This window comes from Triticum aestivum, chromosome 6D (genome assembly GCF_018294505.1).
Source record: "Triticum aestivum cultivar Chinese Spring chromosome 6D, IWGSC CS RefSeq v2.1, whole genome shotgun sequence".
Lineage (NCBI taxonomy): Eukaryota > Viridiplantae > Streptophyta > Magnoliopsida > Poales > Poaceae > Triticum > Triticum aestivum.
In genome coordinates, this window is record NC_057811.1 from 336,948,951 (window position 1) to 336,962,308 (window position 13,358).

The 13,358-nt window shown below is 44.4% G+C and overlaps 1 protein-coding gene and 1 pseudogene across 1 annotated transcript; one reads left to right on the forward strand and one right to left on the reverse strand.

Annotated features, from left to right (window-relative positions):
• Positions 1-4,426: 4,426 nt before the first annotated feature.
• On the forward strand, positions 4,427-7,864 carry LOC123141587 (poly(U)-specific endoribonuclease-A-like; annotated as a pseudogene).
• A 537-nt stretch (positions 7,865-8,401) lies between these two features.
• LOC123144967 (probable serine/threonine-protein kinase PBL19) lies at positions 8,402-11,475 on the reverse strand. Its single transcript, XM_044564243.1, has 4 exons — positions 10,754-11,475; positions 10,058-10,318; positions 9,391-9,513; positions 8,402-9,287 (listed from the first exon to the last, which is right to left on the reverse strand). Exons 1-4 carry the CDS (start codon positions 11,192-11,194, stop codon positions 8,733-8,735), a joined length of 1,380 nt encoding a protein of 459 aa, XP_044420178.1. The 5' UTR covers positions 11,195-11,475; the 3' UTR covers positions 8,402-8,732.
• Between the last annotated feature and the right edge of the window lie 1,883 nt (positions 11,476-13,358).

Below are 13,358 nucleotides of genomic sequence, written 5' to 3' on the forward strand. Positions count from 1 at the left end.
TAACTTCATTACATATTAGTCTTTTGAGTGTTTTAATACTTGTTGCTATGACTCATATACTTAGGACGAGTCATAGGTCATGTGATTAAGTTGTGCTTTGATCACACACTCAGTGTGTGCATCATGCTTTGTTATTGTAAGCATGTGGTGATAATATTAATGCTAGTGGTTATTGATATCAGTTGTTCTTTATTATTAAGACCATGTAATAGTTTTGTATTTTCTCATGAGTACTTGTATGTTGAATGCTTGTGTTATTAGTAAATATATCTTTATGATCCTATACTCACATGCCGTGGGTGAGATGTGTATTATTGTTAAGTTGTTTAATCAGTTTGTACCATAGTTATTGGTTTATCTTTTGTTATACAAATGCTTACCAATAGCAGTCATGGTTGGGGTTTAGTACTTGCTTGTTGTTAACCATTATACATATTTGGATTCATCCAAATATTTATTTGTGGTCGATTATTACGCTTAATCATACCATGTCTAGGATAGTTGTTCATCCATCTGTTCCATGTGTTATATAGTTTCTTGTTAATTGTTTGACAAACGAAATGGTTTGGTATAATGGAGTGATCATATTTTATCTAAATATTTATTTGTGGTTAACTTTTAGGTTTATCATGTCATGTTGTGTTTGTGTAGTTAAATGCATAGGACAGTTCCTTTTCATGTGTGTTGATACCATTGCTTTTGTTATATAGTTAGGTGTGATTTGTAGTGGGTACTACTAGTGGTTAGTACCATAGTTCGTATTGGAACGTTAGTCTTGATCGCCAAGCCTTCCTTATCTGTGTTAACCTAAACCATGTCACTTCATTGAATCCTTTATCTTACCTCCCTATCACGCTATCTCCTTTTGGAATCACCATCCGATCAATATCTTGCTATCCATCCACTCCTATTGTTGTTTTGGATGTTATTAATTTGTAATTTATTGCTTTGGTATTTATTTGATTTTCATATGCTATCGTTACGAAGAGTAGGGAGTGACGATGTTGGAGAAGGACAAAATCAGGTTATCGAAGAAGGACTCAACAACGAAGGCATGCCTCCTTCTTCGATCATACTTATCATATGGTTTACAAAATTGCATTGAGTTTTATTGTTGTTATGTGCATGCTATTTTAATTCTCGTAGCTAGCGTGTCGATTGACACATTACCTTGATCCGCTTGTCGCCTATTTACTTGACACCTGAGTAGAAGTATAAGGTTCCATTAGAGTAGAAATGCTTAGCCATGCTTATCACCCTATAGGTGCCTTGTTGAATGACCTCTGAGTCATTGACAGTTGAAACTTAACGCTGAGCTAGGCCTGTTGGCCCTTGTTGACCTTCTCTATCCTCTTCTACTCTGGGTGAAACTTACCATCTGAGTACTGGCGCGGGCGACAGCTGAATCAAGGATTGAAGGAGCGATTGGCCGCCCTTCACGAGTTGTAGGGGGCAATCAGTCGTCCGTGCCGCATGAGGCCTAATAAGTCTTGGATTTGAAGATTGTGATAACAGTACAGCCACATGCTATATGGGCACTGGCTTGGTTAATTAGTTAGTTCACTCTTACTATCGTCATCGCCGTATCGCAGACGGGATAGCTGCCTTGCGAGGAGTATCCTCGGCACAAAAGGGGGGCCCGGACTGTGAACTGCGGTTACTTCCGTGTTGAAACCTAGTGGGCTTGGCACAATAAGTTTGGTCTAATGAAAGACCTCGTCACAATCTTCCTGTTGGTATACCAAATGGTGTACTACGCCAGCGGCCACTGGTGGCAACAAGTCGGGATTGTGTCGTGTGGGTAAAGTGTACAACCTCTGCAGAGTGTAAAACTATTCGAATAGTCGTGTCCACGGTCATGGACGGCACATGAATATTTCTTGACATACATGACCTGTCTTGCTTATTCCCTCTTTGCCCTATTGTTGAAACCTATGAAGGACGTGAGTTGAGCGAGGATCCTCACTTGATGAAAGTTGTTCTGGAGATAAACATGTTTTCATCTAAAACTGCTTTTATCCAACTACTTTATTTGTCAAACAAAATTAGCTTTATGCAAATGAGCCATACAACCTTCCTTTGAAGCCACATGTAGCTATTAGGACCTTCCCCGAGGGAGGCATGTTGAGTACGTAATGTACTCATGGCAATAATTTTTTTTGAACAACAGATATCCATGAAGACGAAGGTGATGACTACGACTACTATGGCGATCCGTAGGAGTGAGGTCACGTGGACTACATCGACTGCCTATGGCTGAGATGGAGTCACTACGCATTTTACTTTCCGCTGTTTTCTAGTTGTAAATGTCATGAGACATCTTACTAGGTATGTCTTGTGACAAATATACTACTTGTAATGCTTTTACGTATTCTGCAACGATATCATTTCACTGTGTTGTCAACAATGATCCTGGGGTTGACAAATATACACAGGAGGGTCTGGAAGTAAATTCCGAGTTCTCACAAAAGAGAGAGAAGAAGCCATGTAGCTACTAGCTATGGACCCGTAGGCCTGTGGTAAACTAGTCATGCTTCATCGGAAGGGCAATAGAGTTGTGTAGAAGCCTTCCGTGATCGAATTCCCCTTCGGCAGATTGCCGGGAAAGGACCCAAGATGGGATCTCACGGGAACAGAAGGTTGTGGCGGCAGAAAAGTATTTTGGTGAACGCTTCTGGTGGTTATGGAATATTTTAGGATTTATAGAGCTGAGACGGAGGTCGGTGGACTCCCGAGGGGCCCACAAGCCAGGGGGCGCGCCTTGAGGGCTTGTGGAGCCCTCGGGACTCTTCTGGCCCTCTCCCCAAGTCTTCTGGGTGTCTTCTGGTCCAAGAAAAATCATCGCGGAAGTTTTATTCCGTTCGGACTCCGTTTGATATTCCTTTTCTGTAAAACTCAAAAACAATGAAAAAACAGAAATTGGCACTGGGCTCTAGGTTAACAGGTTAGTCCCAAAAATAATATAAAATAGCATATTAACGCATATAAAACATCCAAAACAGATAATATAATAGTATTGAATAATAAAAAATTATAAATACGTTGGAGACGCATCAGTGGAATTGGTAGGATGGCTTCTGCATCTGTGAGTATAAATACCTCATAAATTCTAGGCCTGTCCCACTCCGCATTGGCCTGTATTAGTTCACCCACCATTTGTGAAGGATTAATAACAACATTTGTAATGGGTTGCATGTTCTGACCTCTGGGTAACCAGTTTTGTTGCCATATATGGGTGGTTTGGCCATTACCAATGTGTCAAATTATATCTTGAGAAAAAGTGTCGCGTCCCTCTAAAACAGCTCTCTGGATCCTATATACCTAAGAGAATCAGCCCCACTAACTTGTTTATCTCAACAAGCAAGCACATCACCTCACCATACAATTAATAATGGGTTAAGGCCTACTTCAACATGAATCATGCATGAGAAATGACTCAACACAACATTCAACCATGCACGGGGAAATGTTTCTCAACCAAATTTCTACTTGTATTCAATAAATATTCTTACGACTATACACAACTAAATATAAATAAGTCATTTTGGTTTTCATATTATCAACCCAAAGTTTCATCAACCAATTCCCGCAGCGACGCCCCTGATATCCTCTAGTTTGAGAAGGAGAGCTTCCAGGAAATCACATGAGGGAAAATAGGATTCGCGTTTTCAAGGGTGACCAAATTCAAAGACCAAGACATTCTCCTAGCTTTCAAACGAGCCAAAACGGAACGTCTTGGCCTCCTTGGCCGCAACAGCCTGAGAGCATCTACAGTGGGGGCCTCAAACCCGCTTCAAACGCCCGGGCGGACGGCCCGGTCACTGACCGGTCACAAAAATCGACCCAGACGGGCTCCTTAAACTGGCCTCAAATGACCGCACTGACCGGCATCCCTCGTATCCAGCCCAAATATGGGGCGAATATGGGGGCGCCGGGCATGCCCGCCACGTCGCCCAACAGCCCTACCCCACTACAATTGCACCAAATCCATCAAACCATTTCTCCTCCTCCCGCTGTCCTCCTACCTTCCCAGGGCACGAGCCCTCGCAGTCCGCCACCCTTGCTTCCCTTCCTCACCACCAGTCCCAACCCGCCGCCCTAGATGTCGTCCAGCCCGTCCCCGACCGCCGCAATGAAGACTGCGATAAGGATGCATGCGGAGCATGCGACAAGGATGCAGGCGGAGCAGGAAGCATGGCCTCGAAGCAGGCGGCATGGATGGCGTCCAGACAGTGATCCGACAAGCAATCCATCCATCACACACGGACATGGAATTCATTTTGGCATGCCCGATTTGTTGAATTATGATTTACTTTGTTTTGTATCGAACCGTTGAATTCGGACAATTTTTATCATATGGTCAACATGCATGGATTGCATTGAGAATCTGGATTTGAGATATGTGGATGTGTGACGCAAGATACAAGCGGCTGCGCGCGCGCCCGACGTCCGCGCCTTCCCCCTTGCTACCTCAAACTAGAATCACCCGATGCATCCACCGCCCACCGATCGATGGGTGACGTCCCCTCCCTCCCATGGAAATTCCGGGGACCAATCATATCACTCGTTCCCATCGTTCCTCGGTTCAAATCTATAGCGCTGAAGGACGGGGAGCCAGGGCGGGAGATCGGGTGCCATGGACGGTGACGGTCTCGTGAATGGCTTGTCTGGCGCCACGCACGGCGGGGCTGAGGACGCCGCGTCTAGGGCGGCCAACCGTGCCGCTGCCGCTCCAGGGGAAGGGGACCGCCAGGAGAGAGCCCGGCCGACGTGGGCCGAGGTACTCGCGTGCTGTTTGATATAATGGCTATGTAGGCTGTAGGGAAAGAGAGTTCGGTTGTGGGGTCGTCGGGCTATATATGTTCTCTTATTCGCTTGTTGCATGTAGTATCCGAGGAGAAGCAATAGGAGAGGCGGGAGAGGGCGGAAGATGATAGGAGACCCACGCAGCACCGGCATTATACGCCCACATCCACTCAACAGCACAATCTGGTATTCTGGTTGCACTGCTTTTGCTTTGGCATTCGAGTACTTAGAGGCTAGGGCCTAGGAGCCCTTCCCATTCCATTGTCTGATTGTCATGTGTTCGTCATGTTTAGGGTGAGACGGGTGAAACGAAGGGCGGAGTCTGGCAGGACCGCAAGCTGCATCAGCAGACCTTGAAATGTAGAAGAGCACAACAGGTACCCAATTAATTATGTTTACTGTATGAGAATTATTTGCCCGTTTTACTCTCCTATTGCTTGATTTCTAGCGAGTTAATATTCGACATACGATTTGCTCCTATCTTATTCTGCTGATATAAATAAATTTAGTCATTACTGAAAGGAAACGGGTTGGTTTTCCAACATTAATTTCCCCTTGCTGCAGATCCTTATTGGTTATAATGTTCAATTGTCAATATTTATATGTTAGAAGCTCAAGTTGGACCGATCTCGGACATGCTTTGGAGTAGTATTTTTTTTCGGAACACGCAAGAGTTTTGCGTGTTAATGCGTTAAGAATGAGAGAAAGTTTTTCAGGCTTTGGTATTACAGGGATTAAGGCTCAACTTACCACCTACACACGCCTACACTCTATGTCTCATCCTTAGGCACTTCTAACATATTAGTCTGAAGAAAGGCCTGAGAACAACACAGTTAGAGCCTTAGAGGAAAGGGAATGAAAGACAAAACGAAGAAAAAAAAGGATGAAGAGGAGAAAGGGAGAAGGCAAAGTGGCCTGGTTCACGCCTACCAAAACAATTAAAAATATTCTTATAAGTTATAATAATATCTATAGATATTCTTATAAGTTATAATAATATCTATATGTGGCGTGCTATGCGTCGGCCAGCAGATCTTCTTAAAAGACCTGCCGTCTCGCGAGCCATCAGATCTGGCACAATTTAGCGCCGAGCGTCGTTCTTCACTTTTGCCACTTTTGCAACATAGATTGTGTTCTAGAACTTTTTTGCAACAAAGTTCATGTTGCAGAAGACATTTGTAACAAAGTTTGTGTTGCAGAAGACATATATTGCAAAAAGAAATATCACCCGCATCGGCACCGTGGTGTTACCACTGCAATATTCCCCATATTTCAGACACATGAACGATGTTGCAAAATCCTAAGACTTGCGGTGTGTGGGACTGGTCTGACATGTGGTTAGCAGTGGACGTGGCGGACGCATGGCGTAGAATCGACCGGATGATTCTAATCATTCCCCTATCTATATTGCTATACAAGTGTTCTCGTTAAATAGTTAGACTAACAATATCATGCCCAACCCGAGATTCCTCAACAACAACAAGAAAAAATGCCCAGCCCGAGATCAATCTGCTCTAGAGCTTTATTGCTGGTTTGTACCTTGTACATAGTTTAGTCGGCCTTCTAGTTTCTATTGACGTTTGTTCCTGCTTTTTCAGTTCGGTTGGCGTCACTGTTGGTGGTTGTGTAGCTTAGCCCCATTTTGGCAGCCTTTCTTCTAATGCAAATGACGCGTGTTCGAAAAAAAATCTGATAGTATCAACTGAAAGTTGCATACCATTTGAAAATCCTGATTGGAAGGATGGGAGTCGTAGCTATATCAGTAATTTATAAGATTCTCTTTCATGGATACTGAACTTCTATTGACTGTATGAAGAACTCCGAGGAATGGAAGCGATACAAAAGACCACCTTCTGAACAAGAATACTCTGAGGATGTTAGTCAGCTCCGCCATGGTCTAAATGTAGAGCCTAGCAGGGAGGAGCTCAATCATTTGTCAAAAGCATGCTGTCGGCTATGGGAGCTTGACCTGAACCGTCTCCTCCCTGGTAACGACTACAGAATCGAATGTGGCCAAGGGAAGAAGGTTTATCAGAAGGGTGACATGGCATCTGAAAACTTGTTCAGCTGGCTGAGGATGACGTGCTGCGGAGGCCTACATACTCTCGCTTTTGTGCACTTCTTCACAACTACAACCCACGCCAAGGATACAAGGAATTAGTCACCCAGCAGGACAAGAATGAAGAAGCTGCTCTTATTGAGGAGATTGCTAGAAGTGCACCAATCAAATACTTAGACCGGTATCTGGTGCTGAAGGGAACCACGTCTCAGGACCAGGAGGACTTCAAGAAAATGTTGATTTGTATGGAAGGGGTGGATGCTCTGGTAGCTCTGGTAGCTCTTCTGCCTTTGAGCATGTCTTTGTAGGAGAGATCAAGGGGCGGTATCGAGGTGAGAAAGAGGTCACATACTTCCACACCACAACTGGATTCAGGCAAGCTATTGTATTATTTCAGCAGCACGGTTCCATTATCTGAAAGACATGTTATCATGGTGTTGCGTGACTAATATGCAGTTTTACCTGGAAGAATCCAAAGGCAATGTTGATTACCAAGGGTACATATTTCCAAGGAAATGCGGGGACCTGGTGAGTCTATGATCTGAACATACATGGCATATGTTTATATCATAACTCGTATGGGTCTTAAAAGATCATATGCTGAATTGCTTGTCTGCAGCCAGGCTCTGAGACGCAGCTACTCACCTGTCAGTTTGAGTGGCATGGCTTGCTGAAATCTGTATCCAGCACATTGGTTGGTGTCAGTCCTGAGTTTGAGATTGCACTCTACACACTCTGCTTCTTCGCTGGAGAGGAAAATAACCATGTCCATGTGGGTCCATATGCGATGAACATCAAGTGCTACAGGATGGGGGTTAACAAGATCGGATCAGCTTTCCCTGTCGCAGAACATTGATGGTTTTGGTGGCCACATGCTGAAGACCAGCAGTCTCTGTTTCTAGATTGCTGGTCATTTTGTTAAGCTACTGATGTACATATTCAACTCATTTTCCTCGACTGAAAAAAATGTGATGTTTAATAATTTGCTGCCGTGTTACAAGATGCACTATATGATGTTTCTCTGATCAAGACATGACTACAGGATGCTAATTTAAAATATATTTTGTCGTTGGGTAATACTACCTCTTTAACTTAATGTAAGACATTTTTGCAGTTCAAATTACATCAAGTTACAGAGGAAGTACTTCGTATCTGTTCCTTTCTTCTTCTAGCAGACAAAATAAAAGTTATGCCAGATGTTAATTAAGAAATATCATTTTACATGTCGAAGAGGGCATGCTTACTTTGGCATAAGAGTTCAAAATAACATCACATAAGTTTTTGTTTTATGCTATCAAGAATGGGAAGCATGAAATGAACTTGTACAAGTAGGAACTCAAAGCGCTTATTCATTAATCTTTAGGTTAATTTACTTGTCAAAAGTGAAGAATTGACAAATCCATATGTTGAAGGAGGAGGTATATACATAATATCTCTTTCACATGTTGGCATGTTGAAAATAAGCAGTCAATAATATAGCACAAAATTATTTTTCATACCTAAGGTACCATCTGCAAAGTGCCATTTACCGATATCGGACCTCAAATATATGGCTAGCAACTGCAGAAACAAGACGCCACCATTTTCAATGTCTACCTTGCAAGGTTGGATACACGGTAAAACATAGAAACCAGACTTACATTTCATACCTACATTGGTACTATAAACAACCCTTCACATCAGGAACTCTCAAGTTCCAAATATGCAACTCAACCTAAAGAACTACGTATGAAGAGAAGTAAACAAAACATTAGATCTTCTAAAGGTTGTGTACACTGATAAGGAGGAAAAATCACCATTAATGGATTTTTCTTCATAGACGCATTACAATGTACACGGAGTCTAGGCCATTAATTGTTACAGAAGATCACGTCGGAGTTGGAGCAGCGGCAGCCTTCATGAACATGAATCTCCTCCTTGCGATGCTGTTTCCATTTTCACCTAGAGCAGCAAGGTGAAGCATCCGCCGCCTTGCTGAAGCCACGGCAATATCGTCTGCTGTTGGCTTACCCAGGACATCATGAGGTGGCGAGTTGCCCCCTGATGCGACACTTTCACCATCCAACTGCTTGAGCTGCATCACTTGCTTTAGGCTGTCAGCCACCTGTCTCATCGTTGGACGGTCCCTTGAGCGCTTCGCAAGGCAGGTGTTGGCCAACTTGGCAATTTCTCTAGTTCCCTGCCTAGAGTAACGGCCTTCGAGTCTTGTGTCTATAATCTTGCTGAACTGCTTACTTCCGACAGGATACTGCTTTACCCATTCCAGCAGTTTCTGCTCATTCTTGGGGCGGTTCTTTTCCATAGAACGTCGTCCGGTGAGGATCTCATAGAGTACTACTCCAAAACTCCAAACATCACTCTTGGTGGTGAGATGACCTGTCGCAACGTAGTCTGGAGCCGCATAACCATAGGTCCCCATAACCTGATTACGATAGAGCGAGTTATCATAAGGAATTATTCTTGAATGCGTGAATGGAGCATGAGGAAACTCTGTTATCTTGCTCTGAAGTAAAATTAACACGTACCGCTGTAGACACATGAGTTTGGTCTGCTGATGGCCCTTCCCTCGCTAATCCAAAGTCTGAAAGTTTCGGTCTAAACTCCTCATCCAGCAGAACATTGGAAGCTTTGAAATCACGATATATGATCTAAAAATTTCCATGAAATATAATCATAAAAATGATGACATGTCTATTCTATTTTTCTAAGCAAAATCAAAACCTTGAAGGTTGGAGATAACACTTGTTTGAAAATCCTTCCCTTCAAAAATAGTACTAGGAAATAATATTCATGGCATCCATTTTCTCTCAACTATGTGCTTCAATTAGTTGATAACTGCACAACATTGTTCAATCCAGAAATTAATGCTTTAGCACAAACGTTTTAACTTGCAAAGGTAGTTGAAGCAAAAGGAATGAGTACTGTATCCATCCAAGTTATGATCAGATCGATTAGATTTATTAATATGATGAATTAACTGAATTACAAAAATTCCAGCATTTACCGATATGATGTGGTACTGCACGAATTTATGCATTTTTCACTCCCTGTTATTTGCAAATCAGGTATCGTTCAAGTTCCAAAATATGTTGTAGATAGTCATACATCATTGGCCTCACTCCTGTCCTACAATAATGCAGTATTCTCATTTCTCACACAGAAAGAATGTTGTGGAAAGTTGGCAAACTGTACCTGAACCTCCAACCCTTCATGGAGATACATCAAACCTTGAGCAGCACCAAATACTATTTCCAGCCTGACGCCCCATGGAAGAACAGGGTACGCTCGATTGAATAGATGATCATCCAGGGTTTTGTTCGTCATGAACTCGTAGACAAGCAGCCTCTGAGGACCTCTTTCGTTACGGGCAGCACAGTAACCGACGAGCTTGACGAGGTTCGGGTGCTCGACAACCCCTAGAAAATGAACTTCTGCCAGCCATTGCTTATGGCCCTGATCAAGTTTGGTAGTGAGACAAAAGGAAGTCAAATACAAATACTGAATGAATCCTTGGCTCCTAGTAGCAAATAGCCAGATAATACAATGATACTACAATGCAATAATACTGAAGGCATACAACCACATATATAGTTGGCAGAATTCACACTGCACAGATGTTTCATTATATTCTCATATTGCATATCATCAGAAGGATTGCAGCCACAGAGATCAATGAACTACTCCAACAACTGAAACAATTGTGGAAGCCAGCATGCGAAGAGCTGCTACTATAAATCGCAATTGGCAAGTAGTACTAGTAAACTGTAGGGTTAAATCCGGGCTAGATCTTACACTGAATCAGCCTATGACGACGAAGAACATGAAACAAGAGAATAACACCGCCGAATGAAATTCCTAATTTCAACCATGGAAACAGAAATGGAGAACCTGGTGGCCGCTGGTGTTGAGCCTTTTGATGGCCACCACGGTGCCGCCGGCAGGGCCACCGGGCAGGCGGACGACCCCCTTGTAGACGCTCCCGAACCCGCCCTCGCCGATTTTGAGCAGCCGGCTGAAGTCGCTGGTAGCGGCGTGGAGCTCCCGGAGGCCGAACTCGCGCAGGCTGCTGGCGCCCCGCTCCTCGTACAGCTCCGGGATGCTCCGCGCCGACGAGGCCGACCCCGACGACTTGCTCCCGCCGGGCCGCACGGTCGCGCCCGAGTCCTGGGACTGGGACTGGCTCGTGGCCGTGGCCGCGGCCGACGAGGACGCCGTCGAGCAGGTGGCCTCGGAAGTGAACGACGCGCCCGGCCCCGGCACCGGCCTCCCGTGCGGTCTCTTGCCCTTGCCTGCCCTGATCTTGCTCCTGAAGCGGCCGAGGCAACCCATTTCCCCGGAGAACGAAAGCTCTGCTACGATTTCAGCCTCGTGGCGGCCTTGTTTCCTCCATGCGCGTGCGTCCACCTCGCTCGGCAGCTCGAACCACGAGGGGAAAGGAGGCACCGCGCGGCACAAAGCCGCCACTGGTAAAGTCAATAAAACCGACGCGGAATGGTTTGACGCGAGAAGAGAATGGCAGGCTGCATGGCGCCACCAAGGAGAACACACGATGAATTTCACCAACCTTCCTCCAACTTAAGTTTCGGCTGTTGTTTCTGAACTTAAATGTTGGTTTTACGCTGTGAAGGGTAGGAAGAGAAGAAGCAGAAAACGATGTGTGTGAAGACTACGGATTACTACTACGTGCCAAGTTTGTGAACGGAGTTACAGTTACACTAACTAGGCATGCGTGATGGGTGGTCGTATCAGTCAAACGAAATGGTCTTCGATGGCGACGGGAGAGGAGACGGGTGGGGGTTGCAATTGCAAATCGAAGGGATGGCTTTGACCCCACGTGCTTTTGCTTTTCTATGCGCCAAACTAGTCATCGGATATCTTCCCTAAAACAAAAGAGTACCCCAACTATGGTAGTTAAATAATGTCTGCTGGGGACGATTGGTACTCCCTCCCTCTGTTCGTCTAAAAAATTCAACTAAGCAAACTTTAACCAAGTTAACAGAGACAACTGTTTATATATACAATTCCAAACATATATAACATGAAAAATATAACTGATGATGTATCTAATGATATACATTTGGTACTTTAAATGTGCATATTTTTGTCTATAAATATGATCAAAGTTTGTAATGTTTGACTTTGAAAAAAATTATATGCACTACATTATGAAACGATAACAAAAGCGGTTCGTTCAAAGCACCCTTTGGCGGCTTGCCTGTGCACCCAACCGCCCTAGGGTTTCTTGTGCCTTCCGCCGGCACCGCCGGCGGTCTACCTCATCTTCTGTGTCTTAGGGCCATGGAGGCGCCATGGATCCCGGCCTTTGCCGGCGGGAGGGCTCCATTGTTTGATACTTTTTTGAGTTTTATTAGGGTTTGTGTCCTGCTTGGAGAGAAGGCGATGGCGGCGGCGGCTCTCTGAAGATGGAATAAGATTCTCCCCGTCTAGCCCTTGTCCCGATGGTGTTTCTAGCATCGTCGGGGGGCGTGTGGAGGTTTTTCTCTGGCGGATCTCGTGGGATTCGGTCGGTGTTTGTCTTCGGTGGATCCACATGGATCCGGTCTTTGCTTCGTCTATGTTCATATGTCTACAGGTTGGATCCTTTCAATCTACGCTTCTCTTCATCGACAGCGGTTGCTGTTCTGGTGCGTCGGTCCTATGGGGCCTTAGCACGATGACTTCCCGACTGTCTAGTACAACAAGGTTTGCCTGGCTCCAATGGGGGAGCGGTGATGACAGCGGCGCGCCTTCGACCCGCTCCAGTGCTTGTAGTCTTCGCTAGGTGGTCTACGGACATGTATGTATTTTTTTACTTCTGGTGTTCTTTGTACTATCTTGACAGTTGATGAATAGACCGGAAGTTTTCCCTGCAAAAAAAAAATGTCCGCTAGGCTATGAGTTTAATATATTACCTCCGTCCCAAATTAGTTGTTTTAAATTTGTGATGTATCTAACAACAACCAATCTGCACATCTTCATTTTGGAGAACTGAACATCTGTTTTTTTTCTGCTACACCGAAATCAATGGCCATCTGCTTGATGTCCTAAAAGTCTGGGGGCCGCCGCGTCACTCTTCACGAGCGACATGGGAGAAGTCTTGTTATAAGTAATCATGTGAATTTGGTATTCGTTCGATATTTTGATGAGATGTATGTTGTCTTTCCTCTAGTGGTGTTATGTGAACGTCGACTACATCACACTTCACCATGATTTGGGCCTAGGGGAAGGCATTGAGAAGTAATAAGTAGATGATGGGTTGCTAGAGTGACAGAAGCTTAAACCCTAGTTTATGTGTTGCTTCGTAAGGGGCTGATTTGGATCCACATGTTTCATGTTATGGTTAGATTTATCTTAATTCTTCTTTCATAGTCGCAGATGATTGCGAGAGGGGTTAATCATAAGTGGGAGGCTTGTCCAAGTAAGGACATCACCCAAGCACCTGTCCTCCCACATATTAAATTATCAAAGTAACGAACGCGAATCATATGAGCAT